Here is a 17,878-nt window from a genome sequence, read left to right on the forward strand (position 1 = left end):
AAATTTGGTGATTTTGGTGTTAGTGGGCGCTCGGTGGGGGTGGGCGCTCGGTGGTGGATCACGTTACCAGTCTCGTATTCTCTAAGACCGGCTAAAAGCATCTCAAATCTTCTCATGGGTCTTGAATCCAATGAGGGTCTGCTTATCTGCTTGCTGATCGTGCTTATGTGCTGAGAATTCCAAAAAGGTGGCGCCAACTTACGCCCAAAAAAGAATCATGGAGACATATCTTTAGAAGCGTGATTCCCTCGAAGATGAGAATCATTCACCATCCATTCAGACTCTTGCTCTCTTGTCCTTTGTTAGTCCAGTATGCATTCTCCGTTGTCTATGCCGCCGCCGGGCTCATGGCTGAGCACTGCTTCTACAGAGCTCGCACGTGTTCAGGTGCCCCTTTGGCTCACCACATCCATCATCTGCGGTCTGATCTACTACATCTCAACGACGTTGAGCAACAAGACTCCCCTCCCTTATATCAACACTCCAAAATGGTTCATCCCCGAAGTTGTCGAGCAAATCAACTTTGTGAAGAATGGCATGAAGACACTTGCAAGGGGTAGGACCGAGTTGAAGGACAAGCCGTACAGAATGATTACGCACATGGGAGAAGTCACCGTGCTTCCCCCAAGTTATGCTACCATTATCCGGAACGAGGAGACTCTTGACCTTCGAAGTCTGCTTGCAAAGGTAATGCTGAGCATGTGTGGTAACCTGGGTGTAGAGGCTGACTGTAGACAGGATTTTCACAGCCATCTGCCTGGGTTTGAGCCGGTTGGCGCTGTTGCCAAATACTTGCATCGTATCGTTCACAGGTATCTTAACAAACACCTCAGTGAGTTGCACATTCTAGTAGCTGAGCATGGACAATGCTATATGGCGATCATCTCCTCGTTCAAATATCTAACAAGCATCCCATAGACACCGTGACTGCACACATTCCCGCAGAGGCAACCTATGCTATCAACTTACTATTCAAGAACCCTTCCGGTACGTATTGCATTCTCCAAACACGCAAAACCATCACTCAATAGCTAACCTCTACAGACTGGAGTGAAGTCTGCATCCGCGAGAAAAACGTCGAACTCGTGACTCGTCTCTCGTCCCGCGTCTTCCTCGGACCAGAACTCTGCCGCAACGAAGACTGGCTCAAGACCGCCATAGACTACACCAACCACAGCGGTGGTGCAGCCATCAAACTGAACCTCCTCCCCAGCTTCCTCCGACCGTTCTTCACCTGGTTCTCCAACGACTGCAAGCACGTCCGCAGCGACCTCGACAAGGCCCGCGCCATCATCAACCCCGTCGTCGAAGCGCGCCGCCAGCAAAAGCGCCGCGCACAGGCTGAAGGCAAGCCCGCCCCCGTCTTCACCGACGTGATTGAGTGGGCCGAGATTGAAGGCGGCGAGGAGGAATACGATGCCGCGATTGCACAGTTGGGATTCGCCGCCGCTGCCGTCCACACCACCACCGATCTCCTCACCCAAACTATGCTCCACCTTGCCAACGACCCCAAACAGATTGAACCCCTCCGCGAAGAAATAACCAGGGTTCTCACAACCGAGGGCTGGAAGCGAAACGCTCTCTTCAACATGAAGCTCCTCGACAGTGCCATCAAAGAAGCCCAACGATGGAAACCAATCAACATGCGTAAGCAATCCCCTCTACATCTCCAACCCATCTCATACCCGTACACACACTAACCCCTCCCTCCCCACAGTCGCCATGCGCCGCATCGCCCTCCACGACATCACCATCCCCGGCGGCCTCACCATCCGCAAAGGCGAACGCATCGGCATAGACGCCTTCAACATGCTCGACCCCAAGATCCACCCCAACCCCGAAAAATACGACATGTACCGCTTCCTCCGAATGCGCGAGGCCCACCCGGACCACGCCATCAAAGCCCAGCTCGTGTCGACGTCGCCCGAGCACCTCGAATTCGGACACGGCCATTTTGCCTGTCCCGGTCGGTTTTTGGCTGCGGATGAGATCAAGATTGCGTTGTGCCATTTGCTGCTCAAGTATGATTGGAAGTTTGCAGAGGGCACGAGTTTGGAGTATATCCAGGCGGCGTTTTTTCAGAATGTGAATCCGGCGAATATGTTGTTGTATAGGCGGCGCAAGGAGGAGATTGATCTTGAGACTGTGAAGTTGAATTAGGGGTTTTTTCTTGTTTTGGGTGGTGGAGGGGGGTTGATGGGAATAGTATTATGACTTGGGGGGGTTTTTTTTCGTAGAACTAGAGCATGGGTGGGCTTGACATTCACTTTTTTTTTGGGTAGCAATGCAAAATTGAGTCTCTCCTTGTACTACTGCTTGTCGAGAATGTTCAAATGAATGGTGAGCTCAAGTTCCATCTGCAAACATCTTCGACAGTCCGAATTGTCCAGAATTCTGTTACCGTAGTGTACGGGCACAATGACCTGCCAATACGGCGAATGGGTAATGTTTCGCTGGTACAAGCCTATCAGGTTGAGAAACAGTATTCCTCGCCTTGGCTGCCGTCAGCATCAGCACATCTCGCTAAAGACAGCAAAATGCCATCGTCGCATCTGACTCTCTACGGTAGGAGGTAGGTGACAGTAAGGTTGGCCTAGACACCATCGTGATTCGCTTCTAACTCGCAGCTGGAAATAGTTAGTAGCTACTTGGTGCTAGCAGCAAGATGCCGTCGTGTGACAGTCCCTAGCTTGCACTGTAAGCCAGTGACTATGGCAAATACCTAGTAAGCACAAGCACACTTGGCAGTGAAGGTGCAGGGGACGGGCCGGAGGAGTTGGCGTGGGGTGATCCCAGCTCGTGGCTTGAACCAGCGTTCGGATGGCAACCGGATGCGGAGTACAGAGTCTTTGCACGACTGGTTCGAATCCTGGGTTGGTGTTGACGCATGGCATTGTACATGGCGAGGGCCTTGGTAAGCTGGCCTGTTGTGCTGGATTTTGCCTAGGTTGGTGGGAAGAGGCGGCCTGATGTGCCCACATAACGTTACCTACCGGGATACCCACCTATGCAACACTTCGCGTGGTGGCATGTCATATGACCATGGGTTTAGCGTCGGGCGACTTGGGCTTTACTCCGAGTGGTTAGAATATCCCTGTAGGTTCAAGTCCACGTCACAGCGGCAAATTTTTATAGTTATATAAACTAGCCTATAGTTAAGTATAAATTAGGGTAATTTAAGCAAGTAAACGTAGTTTTTATTACTATCTTTTTTAAATATATTCTAAACCTATTCTTAATAATATATAGGTGTTCCTAAATACTATACTAGAGTTTAGTATAGTAGTACTAGATAATATATCTAAACTAGATAGTAATATTAGAGATAAATTTAGGTAACTATATAAAGTGCTAGAGGAGGATAGTAGTAGTAGTGTTAAGGAAGTAAGTAAAAGTAAATAGAATAAGTTTAGAATAGGTTAGTAACACGTTATAGGGGTATAATATATACCTTACTTATAGTAATAGTTAAGGACTACTACTTATACTAGCAATTATTAAGTATATAGCTATTCTCCTAGCATACCCTTAATTATATAGCTAAGGGTATAAGTATATAATACTAGTTTAGTAATATAAAGATAGCTCTTACCTAATAAGAGAAGAGGTGCTTATATAGGCTATATAGGTAACATATTAAGAATATATTCTTAAATTATTCTAATTCTAGTAGGTATAATACTCCTGCTAGTCTATCTATCTTAATAGGCCTACAACTTTACTATTCTTTAATAGCTAGCTAGTAAGCTAGTATAAATACTAATACTCTAGGGTAAAAGTGTGTAAGTATCTTAAGAACACATTATAAATATATTCTTATTATATTATTAATAATATATTATATAATTAGATCTAAACTTTAAAAAGTATAGTACCTAAGAAAATTCTATAAAGAGAACTACAAATAAGAAGCTATTATTATAGCCTTATTAAGCGCTTCTCTTTAAGGATTTATAAGGACTACTAGGTATCTTATTATCCTATAATAAGGACTATAGTAAATTAAGTAGGGAGTAAAACTTAAATATATTTAAAACGTATTAATAACAAGTTAGTAAATTATAGAATAGGCTTAACTATATATTAGCTATTAGAACTATAGCCTAATATCTGCTACTAGGAAAAAATATTATTTTAGTTAGGTACCACTAGAGGTAGACTCTATATATCTATAAGGTCTTCTAACTAGGGAGATATTAAATCTTTCTAGTAGTCCTGCTTTATATTCTATAGTTAAGCTATAGTTAAGCTAGATAAAGAAGTGTAGTAGGTATATTATAACCTATTCCTAACATGTTCCTAATATATTCTAGGCATTAATTATCTATAAGGGTAAGGATCTCTATTTAAAATCCTATATAAAGTTACCTTCTAAGTAATTATACTAATAGATATAGTAGTAATACCTTTTTTTACTATTATTTCTTTTAGTATATATATATATACCTCCTCCTCCCTTAATACTATCTAATAGTAATATTAAGGAAGTAGTAAAGGTATTATAGCCTATACTTACTCTATAGCTTATATAATATAAGTTATTTGCAACCTGTTATAAATGTGTTCCTAACTTATTATAGCCTAGTTCCTAAACTTAACCTAGCTCTAAACCTATCTCTAACTTAAAGGTTTCTATTCTATTAAAGAAATATATATTAGCTTTATAAATAAAGATAAAATCTTATATATTATAAAGCGTGAAAAGCTTCTATAGTTCCTATTTAAGAGTAGCCTTAGAGGAGTATACTATAAGTAGAGGATAAAGTATTAGAATCCTAAAACTATATATAGTATAAGAGAATAGGTTTAGAACATGTTACTAACACATTACTATAGGCGTATATATAGCAAATCTTTATATTAAGCTTAGGTAACTTAATTATTTACCTTTTTAAAGAGTAGGCATTAATTCTATTAGATTAAGACATATTCTAGATAGATATATTATATAAGAGGTTATATAGGGTATAGGTAGAGATTCTAATAGTAATCTTCTACCTATAGGAAAAGAAGCGTACGCATTAAGAATAGGTTTATAACACATTTCTAATATATTATAGTTATTACACTTAGCTAAATTATTATAGATAAGGATATAACTAAGATATATTAAGTTACTATTACTAACTTCTTTTAGAAGTGTAAAGCACTTATAAAAAGACAAGTATTATAGAGGCATATTTACTTATAGGGATTCTATAGGACTACTATTAATATATATAACAAGTAGATAATAGGCAAGTTTTATAGCGCACTGTAACCTGTTTATAATGTGTTTCTAACTTGTTTCTAGGACTTAGGCGCTATCTCTAGTTAATTAATCCCTATAAGTGTAACTAGCGCTAGCAACTTTAATCTTGTATAAGATTTTGTTAAGTATATCTATAAAGAAGTATTTATAAAGTATATAAAAGAGAGCTAGATAATACTACCTCTTTACGTCTAAGTAAATTACTATAGGTATTAATAGTAGAGGAATACTTTTAGCTTACTAACCTCCTCTTATATAAGTAAATATATTCTAAACCTATTCTAAATATATTCCTAACTTATTCTTATATAATTAGAACACAAACCCTCTAAAGATACCTAAAACTAGGCAATTTATAAGAAAAACCTAGTAATTACTACTAGGATTATATAATACTATAGTAAAATATTAAAAGAGGTATAGGAAAAACTAGAATCTTATTTAAATATAGCTAAGCAAGCAGGCTAGAAAGGATATAAAACTAGTAAGCATGTAAGTATTCTTAAGGCTACTTAGAAGTAAGTTTATAACCTATTCTTAACCTGTTAGAATTATATAAGTAATATTATATAGTGCACACTAGATAGATCTATAGGATATAAAAGAGTTTAAAGCCTAGAGTAAGTTTAGAATACGCTATAACTATAAAACTCCTAATAGACTTAAGCAAAGGTACCTTAAAAAGCTTTAGAGGGGAGAAAGTAAGTCTTACACTAGTGTTATATATATTTGCTAATTAAAACATATTTAGAATATATTTAGAACACGTCCTATAATAATAATAATACTCTAGATAATAATAAAGCAAGTCTTGCTATATCTAACTTAACTAGATATATCTTAGTCCTAATAAGAAATAAAAGAGCACGCTTAAAAGCCTAAAGCTAGAGGGTAAGTAGTAGAGTAGTATTAGAAAGAAGTTTACTAGCCCCTTTTCTATCTTCTCTACTACTAGGCTCTTCTCCTTTACTAATAGCAACCTAAAGGTATGCTTTGCAAAACACGTTTATAACATGTTCCTAACTTATTATTAGTCTATAACTATAAACTTTATAATAAAAGGCTCTTCTTAGTAATTAGGCTCTAAAGGAGAGAAAAGAAAAGCTAGAGGTAGATAAGGAAGAACTTATATAGAAAAAGGCACTATTTAAATTATAAAAGGTATAGTTTAAACTTAAGAAAGAGATAGCTACTTTTTATATAAGGTAGGGTTAGTCTATAAATATAGTAACTAGTTCCTAACTAGTTCTTAATATATTCTAGTCTATTATATAAGTATATATAAGTAGATAAATATATATTCTTTCTTCTTCTCTTTCTTCTTCTTTCTTCTTACACTTTATAAGAACTTTTTATATTTAAGAGTTTAATACTATTTTACTATCTATCTTTCCTAATATTATTAGATATAACTAGTTAATATAGTCTATAAAGATCTTTTAAAGTTAGTATATAATAGAACGCGTTGTAAATATATTATAAACTTGTTCTAATACTAAGTAGGATTTATACTAGTAATATATTAAGCTTAAGTTACTTCTATCTAATACTAGGGCATTCTCTCCTATAATATCCTACCTAAATAATAGGTGTATAGTATTTCCTAGCAAGCTTTTCTACTAGGCTATTTAGGCTAGATTAGGGGTATAGGAACTTTATAGAGTATATATATATATAAGTTAGAACATATTTATAATATATTAATAACTATTTTAGTATTACTTCTCTAATAGAGGTAATCTTATCTACTACCTTAAGAGGTATTATCCTAAGGTTTAAATAGCCCTAGTAAACTATAGCAGAATTATAATACAAGGTATTATAGAAGCAAGGATCTTCTATAGGAGCTTAATAGTAAATACTTAGGAATATATTCTAAATATATTAATAATACATTCTCTACTAGTAGAGTAGACTATACTAAGTACCTCCTCTAAGGTTTAAGAACCCTCTAAAATAGCTAGTCTATAATAAGAAGTGGTAGCTAGAGTAGAGGCTAAAGAGGAAGTAGAGAGTAAAGAAAAGGAGTAAATAGTTGCTCCCCTTTACACTATAAATAATATTTAGCAAAAGTAGTAAAAAGGAGATATAAGTCTAGTCTCTTAAAATATATTTAGAATATATTAATAATATATTATAGCTAGACACCTATAAATACTAGATTCTTCTTTAATCTAAGGGACTACTAAAGCTTTATAATACCTATAAAAGTAAAAAGAAAAAGTTATATAGTATTAAAGGACCCTATAAAAGTAAATAGTACTTTACTTTTAGTAGATAGAAAAAAAAAGAGAAGAGTAGAGAGTTTATTTTAGTAATTACTACTACCCCTTTAGGTTATATACTATTATATATTATTTATTAGAACTTATTCTTAATATATTCTTAACGTGTTCCTACTTATTACTATTATTATCTCCCTCCCCCTCTCTAGTATCTTCTCTATCCCCCCTATCCTCCCTAGGCTCTATAAAAGTATACTATAAGTAGAACTAGGTAGTATTCTAGTAGGAATTAGTAAGGTCTATACTAGTATTAAAGTAATAGTCTTAAAATATATTAGGAATAGGTTAATAATATATTATAAATAACTTACTATAGCTAGAATAATTATAAGTATAGATAGTATAAGGAATCTAATAACCTTAAATCCTTAGTAGGGTAGATATAGTAATAAAGTTAAGCTATAATAAGTTAGTAATATATTTTTAACAGGTTCTTATAGGCTATACCTTATTACTATTATAGCTAGTATAAGTCTTCTTCTAAATTATATTTAGGAGGGTATTAGTATTTATAAGGGGGCCTATAGTAGCTACTAGCTAGGCTTAAAGAACTTCTATAAAATATATTAGTAATAAGTTTTAAATATATTCTAAATAACTTATAGTAAGAAGTATTCTAGTAATTATATATAACCTTTATATAGAAGTCTATATATATTAGTATAATAAGTTAAGAATAGGTTAATAATATATTTACTCTTTGCCTTATAGACCTCCCTTATAGAGGGCTAGCTAGTTTTCTTAACCTTACTAACCTTATAGTAGGCTATATTAAGCCTATAATCTTTTTTAGTATAGGTATATAGAGTGCCCTTAGTACCTAGAATAGCCTAAGAATATTAGAACCTATTTAGAATATATTTAGAACCTATTCTTACTTTATATAAGGTGCCCTTATTATTAATCTTAGTATAGTAGTAGCACTCTCTACTCTCTATCTTAACTACCCTATTAGGGCTAACTATAGGCTATACCCTAATATTATCTAGGATATAGCTAAGGGTAAGGTACTATTAATAGTACTTCTATAACCTATTAAGAATATATTCTAAATATATTTTAATCTACTTATATAGGATATAAGGGATATATTAGTAATAGGTATAGTAGTAGTAGCTTATAGTATTACTAGTATAGAATATATTTAGAATAGGTTTAGAATATATTGCAAAATCTTATAGTATAATATTTAGTTAACCTTGCTTAGCTAGCTAGTAGAGCTTGGCACAGCCTAACCCTATGCTGAATACAAGTTCACGCAGCGCTAATTCCATGGTTATATGAACTGCGCCCTCACACTTCGCTGCACCGCATCACATCCTTGTGAATCACCAACACACCTCGATGCGACCCACATGCCCACAGCTCTTGGAGGGCTCGTATCTTGACTCCAAATCCCAAATCCAAAGATCCAATACGTGGAGTATCAACATACCATGGCATCGGTACTTGTCTACTTGCCCGCCATTCTCACCACCGCGGGCCCACCCTGTCGCTGGCCTTGTGCCCAGGCCGCCCATCTAGACTCGCGCGGCAGCGGATTCCCGTCCCGCGATGGATCCCGCTCTAGCCTCGATTGCCCATTCAGCCCTCCTGCCTGAGTTGGACATCGACTGTACCTATCCGCATGCTCCATTGCGACTTGCACAGTGGCGATGTGGTTTCAGGCGACCGCATGTCGTATACCCTGGGATCTAGGTAGTGCCCAGCTGTTGCGGGCAAGGTATGCAGACGCTGCTGTTGCTAATGTAAGACGATGGATGAGTCGGTGTGGTGAAGTGAAGAATACCGTGACATGGCGTGGTGCTAGGTACAGATTGCGCTCCTCGGAGTCGAAACCATGTCCTTGGCAGTACCGGTAGGCCTACGGAACGGTAGGTAGCACAAAGATCACCATGCATCAAGTACATGGCGAGACATGGGCCAGTCAGCCAAACCCAAATCTTACATTTCTGCACTCTGAAGCACAGTCTTCCAACATCCTGCGACTGCAACAATGCATCACGTTCAGCTGAGGAATCCACACCCAACCCTCACCGCCACCACTTTACGGTACCATACCCACTCGCCAACCCCCCCACCATCAGCACAGCAAACACCACAAAGCACGCCCAGCCCGCGAGGAAAACGCTGCTGTTCAGAGAACAAGTGCTGACCTGGACGCCTCATCAAAAGCAATCGAGGCCGTGATGATGTTGGGTGGCGTGCGTCAGAACCTTAATTCTCGTAAGCAGGGGCTTACGTGGTGTGGTGATGGGATGGCGGGGCGTTGGCTAGGGTGTTTTGGGGCTGAAGTGTATGGGTGGTTGGATTGTGTGCTGGTGAGGGAATGGGCACTGTGTAGAGAGTGTGGATATCGTGTCTTGTGTGATACCTGGTGATCTTGGGGTATGGTGGGTACGCATGTGACATGTGACACTTCACTTTTATACTCGCCATCTAAACGCTATACTACCTCTACATACCACAATGCGCATCCTACAACCAACCCCCAAACCCATATTCCCAACCAACCTCCACCCCCAACCAACCACCCCTCCACCGCCGCACAACAAAATCCTTGCTTTATAACATGCAACACACAACACCTTGAACAGCCCAAAGTAAACCCACCCATCCATCCATCTCCCCTCCAAAAACACCTCCAAAAACCAAGTTACCCCTACACCCCCTTTCTATCCATCCCATCCACCCTCCCCTCCAACTACATCAAGTCTCACCCAACCTAGGCCCCAGAATTCACAAAAGTACAAGACAAGACTACACCATACATCTACATGACAATACATCACCCTACCACCCATAACCAACCCACCCCCTCACTCATCCCTCCTCCCTTATCCCCCACCACCCCCTCCAATCCCATCCCCAAACCCCCAACCAACCCTTCCCTCCAACCCCCAACCCCCAACCTCCCCCAATCCCAACCCCCCTCCCACTCCCCGCATCCCCACAACCCCACCGCACATTCCTCCACCCCAAGCATACCCTCCAACCCAAGCATACCCTCCAACCCACCCACCCACACCAACCCTCTCCATCCCAGCACAAAAGCATGCAAACGCCTTGGTCATGAATACACAGCACCTTGTTTTTTCCATCACGCGCACAGAGTAAGACACCATGGAGATTATCGGGTTAACCCCCCCCCCCCCCCAATACAGAGAGAAACAGGGATCATTAAAAAGAGAGGAGAATGAAAAGGCAAGCCAAAAAAAAAACAAAAAAAAAAGAGAGACATGGAGGGAAAGAAAGAAAAAAAGAGACATGGAGGGAAAGAAAGAAGAAGGATATAGATATAAGTCATATATCGTACAGCCTAGTAAAAAAGAGTAACCACCAACAATGAACAAAGCCATCCAGCCCCAGAAATATAATATCCCACACTTGCCGTCCCCCTCGCTTCCCCCCATTGTACCGTCTCCGTGCCGTATCCTCAACCTTGTCTGCAATCCCATGCTTAACCCCCCAAACCCATCCCTCGTGCCCTAACCTTGGCCTCCCCAACAAACCCCCGCACTAAACTCAGGACAGCTAAGCCTCCCCTGCAAAACAAGACCTCTAGAATTAGGTGAAAAGGAGAAAGGGGGGGTTGGGATGGGTATAATGTAGGTAGATGTGCATGTAAAGGTAGAGGTAGAGGTAGAGGTGGAGATGGATAGTCATAGAGATGGATAGATATAGAGATAGATAGACGGAGAGCGAGATAGACGGAGACAGACGGACATGGAGACAGACACGAAAATAAATACAACCATGTGAACAACATTAAAAAAGACGAAAAATCTGAAAGAAGAAAAAACCCACATGTATCCCTCCATTCCCAAAACAATACCAAAACCATCTCTACCTAAAAAACATTTCGACAATAAAAATGTACAATTCCATCCCCGCATACCTCACCCACCCCCCCTCCGAACCCTCATCCCCTCCACCGTCCCCCCCCTCCCCACCCCCCTCCCAACCTCCACAACAACCATGCGCACAAAATCGCGACTAAGCCAATAACTGCTATGCGCCCCGAGCATAGTCAGATACTGAATCTCAAGCGGCCCACCCCCATAGCGCAGATAAAAGTCAATCTGGCCATTGTCGTTGAGCAGGTAGGCGCGCTTCTCCGCGATTTCCTCGCGCGAGAAGTTGTGGGTTTCTAGTTCGACGTTGCTGGGGAGGCGGTGGAGGGGGGGTGGGGGGGAGGTGGTGGATGAGAGGGAGGAGGAAGGGTGGCGGCGGAAGGGGTGGAGGAGGGAGGAGAGGTAGGATGATGAGGCTGAGGGGATGGTGGCGGGTTTGAGGGTGGAGGCGTAGACGGTGTCGACGGTTGGGTTGATGCGGCATGCGACGGGGTCGTAGGGGTTGATGATGTTGTAGATGTTGTCTACGGCGATACAGCCATAGGTGCCTTGGTCGCCTGCGACGCCGGGCGTGGCGTACGAGTCTGCGCCTGGCTTCTCCTTGTCCCGGCGCGGGAGGAGGTTTGCGTTCTTCATGAGGAGGAAGAGGCCGACGGGGCTGCCGCAGACGAAGAGGTGGGTCGTGTTGAAGATGAAGCTGTCTTTTGGGAGGTCGGCTTCGGGGAAGGAGGGGTCGCTGAATTGGCGGTCCACGTAGGTCGGTTGTTGGCTGAGAATGTCAATCGCCATTACGGAGCCGAGCGAGTGGGCGATGAGGTGCACGCGTCCATAGTCTGCGAAGCCGGGATTGTTGGCGCACCAGAGGCGGTAGATTCGGTTGGCTTCTTGGATGCAGGCGGCAATCATCTTTGGATTATGCTCGGGGGAGAGGTAGTAGGGTATGTCGAGCATCACGTCGCTGACGATTCCCCGGACAGAGGGTAGGGTGTCGGGGGTGATGTCTTTGAGCGTGTATTTGTTCGCCGAAGGATCTTCGGGCTCTTCAACTTCGGTTGCATCCACCTCGAGAGAGACACGATGGCGCCAGTTGACCTTGACTGCGTTAGACGACTGGTTTGCTGTGAACAAAGATCAAAAGCTGACTTACAGGCAGACACATGACACCCCCCATGTCCTCTCGGAGATGGCGTTTGACATCTGGCGTTCCAAGCTCGACATTCATCTCCCTTCTGAATGCATTCATTGCATGCGTAAAGTGAAACGTCTCCATGCGCTCCGATAGCTTTTGTCCAATTCCATGAATGACCAGCACCAGATCCGTGACCTTTGGCCGCTCTGATTGTGCAAGATCTGGATCAGACTCCTGCCTTTTGTACTGGGGCGCTCCCGCTTGGGCAGAGGAGACGCCTTCACGGGCTGCCTGTGCTTTGGCCGTATTCTTGCTCGGATGTAGCCGATCCCATGTCGCTTGATCAAATCCACGCACAACATGGACGCCGATAGCCCGGCCTTTACGAATATAGTTTGCCAGTGGCCGTCTTCCGTAGTAGTCCGACGGCTGCAATGCCGGCTTCAAAATGTATGCCTCAGTCTCCGTAGCGTAGATGACACCAGCCTTGAGGTACAGGCGTTTCCGACCGTCGGCGCCATATTCCAGATCGCCCGCAGCCTTGTGATCCGGGCCTCCTGGGCCCGTGGAAATATCTATCAAGTCGCACGCATTCTCCACTATTTCTTTCCGTTCTTTCTCCGGATCCTCATCGTCTTCCGGCAGCGTATTCTGAACGAGGCCAGTCGATTGCATGTCCTGCAAAGTCGATTTTCGGTTCTCCGGCCTCGCTCGCTTCTCCGGCCAAAGGGTGTGCAGAATCTTCATCTCGCCAAACGCACCGACTTGCACAGCGCTATTCAGCTCGTCCTTCCAAGTCTGCGTCCACGGCCGCATCTCCAGATAGCCAGCCTCGAGCATATTCGCGACCTCCACCTCCACAGGCATCATGCTGTTCTTGTAGAACCAGGTGCCTCTGACAATCTGTGCCACGTCGCTGAGCGGAGACCAGTATATCGGCTCCATGCGTATTGACTCTGCGTCCATGACAACATGATGCAGCCTCGACACTCCCACGGGCACTTTTGCACATGGCCCCTGTCTTGTCCTTGCTGCTTTCCTCGCAGGTTGTTTGTCCTTGTTTCCAGACAGAGCAGGCTCCATGTCATCGTCCCAGCTGTAGCTATCCTGCTCCGACATGCCCGGCCGAGGGCGCCCCTCGACAGAGGCCGGTTGCCATGCCTTGGGCACTTGTCCACGGGATGGCGCTCGAATGAATGGTGTACCGGTCGTGGTGGGTGCGAGCGGAGATATCTGGCCTGCTTCGAAGCCTCGAAATGAGGCGAATGCTGACGGGCCGGGCCTGCCACCACTCGACCCTGGCCTCTTCCTATCCAACAGATCCGCAGACTTGGAGTATTGGCCTCTACTTGACGACCTTGCCAAGGAGGGGATATCCTTTCCTTGGGAAGAGCCTTCGTCGCTCGATGAGCTGCCACCTCGCTTCCTCTTGAGTCGCTCGACTGCCGGGTTGGTAGGCGTACCTCGGCCTGCACCGTCCTTCTCGCCCAGCTCCTTGTTGTGCTTGAGAATCTTCTTTCTCAGGGCCAGCCATGATTCATTGATCGCGTTGTTATCGTATTGGGAGAAGGGCCGTGGAGGCACTCGTTTGCTCGTGGCGGCGCCCGTCGGTGGCGGCGGAAGCGGAGAGAGAGGGTCGTCGATGGCAAGGGGCGAAGTATAAAAGTAGCGAACGGGTATAGGTGGTGGCGCCTCGGTCGAGTGCAGTACTTGACGGATGTACTGGTTGGCCTGGGCGGACAGCGCTGGTTCATCATGGCCTGCCATGTTTGGCGGTCGACGGTCATGCGTGGGCGTTTGGTGGTCAACCCTCCCGCGCAGCTGTCCAGCACTTGCCCGTCCACGTAGACTTGGTCGTCCACGTAGTCTTCCAGCGCTCAACCCTCTCGCCAGACCACACCTCACCCAAGTCCCAACCCTCGCCTTTCCCAAAGCCCACTACCCCCCCAATCACAATCACAAAACACGTCAACCACCCACCGCGTAACACACCCACCCCGTTGTCCGACCACTCAACTCCAATCTCCAGTCTCCAGTCTCTAGTCCCTAGTTCCCAGCCAGATCCCCCCAGCAAAGTTACCCCGTAGTATTCTTCTCCTTCCTTCCTTCCTTCCTTCCCTTCCCTTCCCTCTCGTTCACTCACTCAATCACTCAATCCCTCAGAAATCAAACACAGCACATACACACACGCACACACGCATAGGTAACGTTGCGCGCGCGCCCTGAGTTTCTCTTTTGACTTCTTTTCTGGGGGGTGGTGGTGGTGGTGTCATGTCATGCTTACTGTTTAGGGGTGCCGCGGGTCTGACGCAACCTTTGCGCTAGGGTGTAGCTACTCCTAGAGTAGTAGGGTAGGTATGCCAAGGGTTTGTGGCAACTGGGCTTCTCTTCCTTTTCGAGGCATGTGAGATCGACGTTCTGGTGCATGGGTACTCTACCGGTATGTATTACAAAGGCCGGTAACAAAGATGCTATTCTTTCCGCCACCGTATCTGGGCAACACCAGCAGGACAGGGAGAAAACGAAACAAGATACATGCGCACATTTTTATTTTTTTGGTGAAATAGCTTGTTTGGTTGATTTTACATTCGATACTCAAGAGAATTGGTACCATCGCCAAGTTTCCTTTGGCTGGGCTATACACAATTTTTCCACGTCGCACAAGGCAAACACACTACAACCCATTCATTGCTTAACCAAACAGAACATCGCCCAGGCGAATCGACACAGTCTTGGTCTGCAAGTAGCCGTCCAGCGCCGCCTCGCCCAACTCGCGGCCGATACCAGACTCCTTGTAGCCACCGAATGGCAATTGCCAGTGAAGCGTGTTGTACGTGTTGACCCACACCGTTCCGGCACGGAGTGCATTGGCAACCTCAATGGCCGTGTTGAGGTTGTTGGTGTGCACGGCGGCAGCCAGTCCGTACGTGCTGTTGTTTCCAATCTGGACCACCTCGGCCTTGGTCTTGAACTTGGAGACTGTGCAGACGGGGCCAAAGATTTCTTCTTGTTGAATCTTCATGTCTTCCGTCACGTTGGAGAAGATGGTGGGCTCGATGAAGTAGCCCTTGTCGCCCTTGCGCTTGCCGCCCGTCACGAGCGTGGCGCCAGACTTCTTGCCTTCCTCAATATAGCTGGTGTTTGTATGAGCAATCCATGTCTTCGTACTAGGCGTCTAGAAAATTCACTTACCCCATGATGCGGTCGAATTGAAGTTGCGATACCTGGGGTCCCTGGAAGGTGTCCTTGTGGAAGGGGTCACCGACAGTGTTCTGTGCAGCGCGTTCCCTGAATCGCTCGAGGAACTTGTCGTAGATGCTCTCCTCTACGTAGACACGAGAACCGGCACAGCAAGCCTGTCCGTGGTTGAAGTAGATGCCGAAGTTGACCCAGTTGATGGCCGCATCCAAGTCGGCGTCGGCAAAGACAATGTTGGGGCTCTTGCCACCCAGTTCGAGGGTGACCTTCTTCAGGTTGGATCCAGCAGCAGCCTTCATGATCTGGCGACCGACCACAGTCGAGCCGGTAAAGGCAATCTTGTCAATGTCCATGTGCGAGGACATGGCGGCACCGGCAACCTTTCCGAAACCCGAGATGACGTTGATGACACCCGGTGGGAAACCGGCCTTCTGGATGAGCGTGCAGGCAACAAGGGCAGAGAGAGGGGTTTGCTCGGCCGTCTTGAGGACGACGGTGTTACCGCAAGCAATGGCAGGGCCAATCTTCCATGCCCACATGAGGAGGGGGAAGTTCCATGGGATAATCTGACCGCAGACACCAATCTGTTCAACGTTAGTCCTGTTCCCGCGCGGTCAGGAAGTGGGGGGTCAAAAGGGGTTACTGACGGGCTCCTTGCGGATGTAGTTGAAGTGATCGGGTGCCGTGTCGACGACCTTGCCCTCAATCTTGTCGGCCCATCCTCCAAAGTACCTCAAGCAACCAGCGCAGCCAGGGATATCGGCGGTCATGGCCATGGAGTAGGCCTTTCCGTTGTCGAGAGCCTCGACAGCGGCGAGAAGGGAGGCGTTCTCCTCAAAGAGCTCGGCGAGCTTGACCAGGAGCTTGCCCCGGTTCTCTGGGGTCTCCCTCCGCCATGGGCCGTTGAAGGCTTTGCGGGCGGCGGCGACGGCGATGTCGACATCCTTCTCGGTGGCCTCGTAGACCGAGGTGATGACTTCCTCGTTGGTGGGGTTGATGACATCGAACGTCTTGCCATCGACTGACTTGACGAACTCATTGTTGATGAAGCTGGAGGAGGCAGTGGTCAGTCTGTGAGGCGAAGAAAAGACAATGCTCGTCCCATTGAATGGAGGGGTAGTTTCAATTCAAGGATGGACAAGGTCGAACAAGTGAAGGAGACCAAGCAGACTTACAGTCCAGTGGGCTGCTCATACTCGCCCGTCTGAGGGGTGCTAAGCTTGGTTGACACCATCTTGTCTGTTATGAGAGAAAAGCAAGCGGGGTATCAGAAGAGGAAGCAGACGAAGACGGAGACGGAGACGGAGAAGAAGAAGAAGAAGAAAAGGAGGGAGAATAAGAGGGGTCTGGTGGGAAGCGGGGTAATGCGGACCGGGATATCTTAAGTAGTCTACGTCGTCACAGCACGAACGGGCATGGTATGGATTGTATCCAACTGGTCCTCCTCCGCTCCGCTCCCCCCAGAACCGCATAGGTGCGAGGAAGATCAGGATCGGGCCAGCGAGAAAAAAAAGCCTCGGCCATGAGGAAGCCCCGTCCCCATCATTGTGCTCATCGGCCTATCGCATCTACGCTGTGGGTCGAGGGGCGGCAGCGGTTTGGAGCAGCAACGGGAGGTGTTGCCCCGCCCGGGGCTGGCCATTGGAAGACTTGGAGAGTGGAGAGACTTGGAGAGACTAGAGTAGTAGTACTTTATACTATGACTCTCCATCTGCCTGTCAGGCTGAGGTGGCAAGCTGTGCTGTGGCAAAGGCTAGGCGGTCTCCGGGACTCTTGCTACTACTCCTACCCCCTCCCCCGCAGTTGCCGTGTGTGTGTGTGTGTGGGCAGGAGACACAACACAACACACGCCTTGGACAGCCGCAGCTAACCCGGCGAACCATCCAATGACCACGACAAGTCCGCCGCGACTTGGCCTTCCACATGCATGGCTGTGTCCAGCAGTACTAGTCGATGCAGCCTGTCTTGTCTAGGACAGTGAAGGAGAATCGTCTTTCGTTGATCGCTACTCTCCGTGCGAACATCTCCTTCCTCCAAGCACACCACCAGCCAAGCCCCCCCCCTCTTCCTTTTCCATCTCGGGAACTCTCTGTGCCCTTCTCCTACCGCTGCACAACCCACCCAGCCTACAAGCCCCACCGCACTAACCCCAAACAAGCCA

General features: G+C 45.4%; 4 protein-coding genes across 4 annotated transcripts; 1 reads left to right on the forward strand and 3 right to left on the reverse strand.

Annotated features, from left to right (window-relative positions):
- Positions 1-312: 312 nt before the first annotated feature.
- On the forward strand, positions 313-2,160 carry IAQ61_006105 (uncharacterized protein; the record flags this gene model as incomplete). The annotated part of the gene is made up of 5 exons (XM_003835822.1): positions 313-687; positions 739-832; positions 919-987; positions 1,045-1,647; positions 1,718-2,160. The coding sequence occupies 5 exons, from the start codon at positions 313-315 to the stop codon at positions 2,158-2,160; spliced, it is 1,584 nt and encodes a 527-aa protein (XP_003835870.1).
- Positions 2,161-2,593: 433 nt separating this feature from the next.
- IAQ61_006106 (uncharacterized protein) lies at positions 2,594-2,901 on the reverse strand (the record flags this gene model as incomplete). Its single annotated transcript, XM_066097054.1, has 2 exons — positions 2,594-2,627; positions 2,723-2,901. 2 exons carry the CDS (start codon positions 2,899-2,901, stop codon positions 2,594-2,596), a joined length of 213 nt encoding a protein of 70 aa, XP_065953046.1.
- An 8,534-nt stretch (positions 2,902-11,435) lies between these two features.
- IAQ61_006107 (uncharacterized protein) lies at positions 11,436-15,000 on the reverse strand (the record flags this gene model as incomplete). The annotated part of the gene is made up of 2 exons (XM_066097055.1): positions 12,538-15,000; positions 11,436-12,482 (listed from the first exon to the last, which is right to left on the reverse strand). Exons 1-2 carry the CDS (start codon positions 14,284-14,286, stop codon positions 11,436-11,438), a joined length of 2,796 nt encoding a protein of 931 aa, XP_065953047.1. The 5' UTR covers positions 14,287-15,000.
- ALTA10 (Aldehyde dehydrogenase) lies at positions 15,001-17,771 on the reverse strand. The gene is made up of 4 exons (XM_003835818.2): positions 16,893-17,771; positions 16,365-16,767; positions 15,712-16,301; positions 15,001-15,653 (listed from the first exon to the last, which is right to left on the reverse strand). The coding sequence occupies exons 1-4, from the start codon at positions 16,949-16,951 to the stop codon at positions 15,212-15,214; spliced, it is 1,494 nt and encodes a 497-aa protein (XP_003835866.1). The 5' UTR covers positions 16,952-17,771; the 3' UTR covers positions 15,001-15,211.
- Positions 17,772-17,878: the final 107 nt, after the last annotated feature.

The sequence above is a fragment of the Plenodomus lingam genome (genome assembly GCF_022343315.1).
Source record: "Plenodomus lingam strain CAN1 chromosome Unknown contig_23, whole genome shotgun sequence".
NCBI classification, from domain to species: domain Eukaryota; kingdom Fungi; phylum Ascomycota; class Dothideomycetes; order Pleosporales; family Leptosphaeriaceae; genus Plenodomus; species Plenodomus lingam.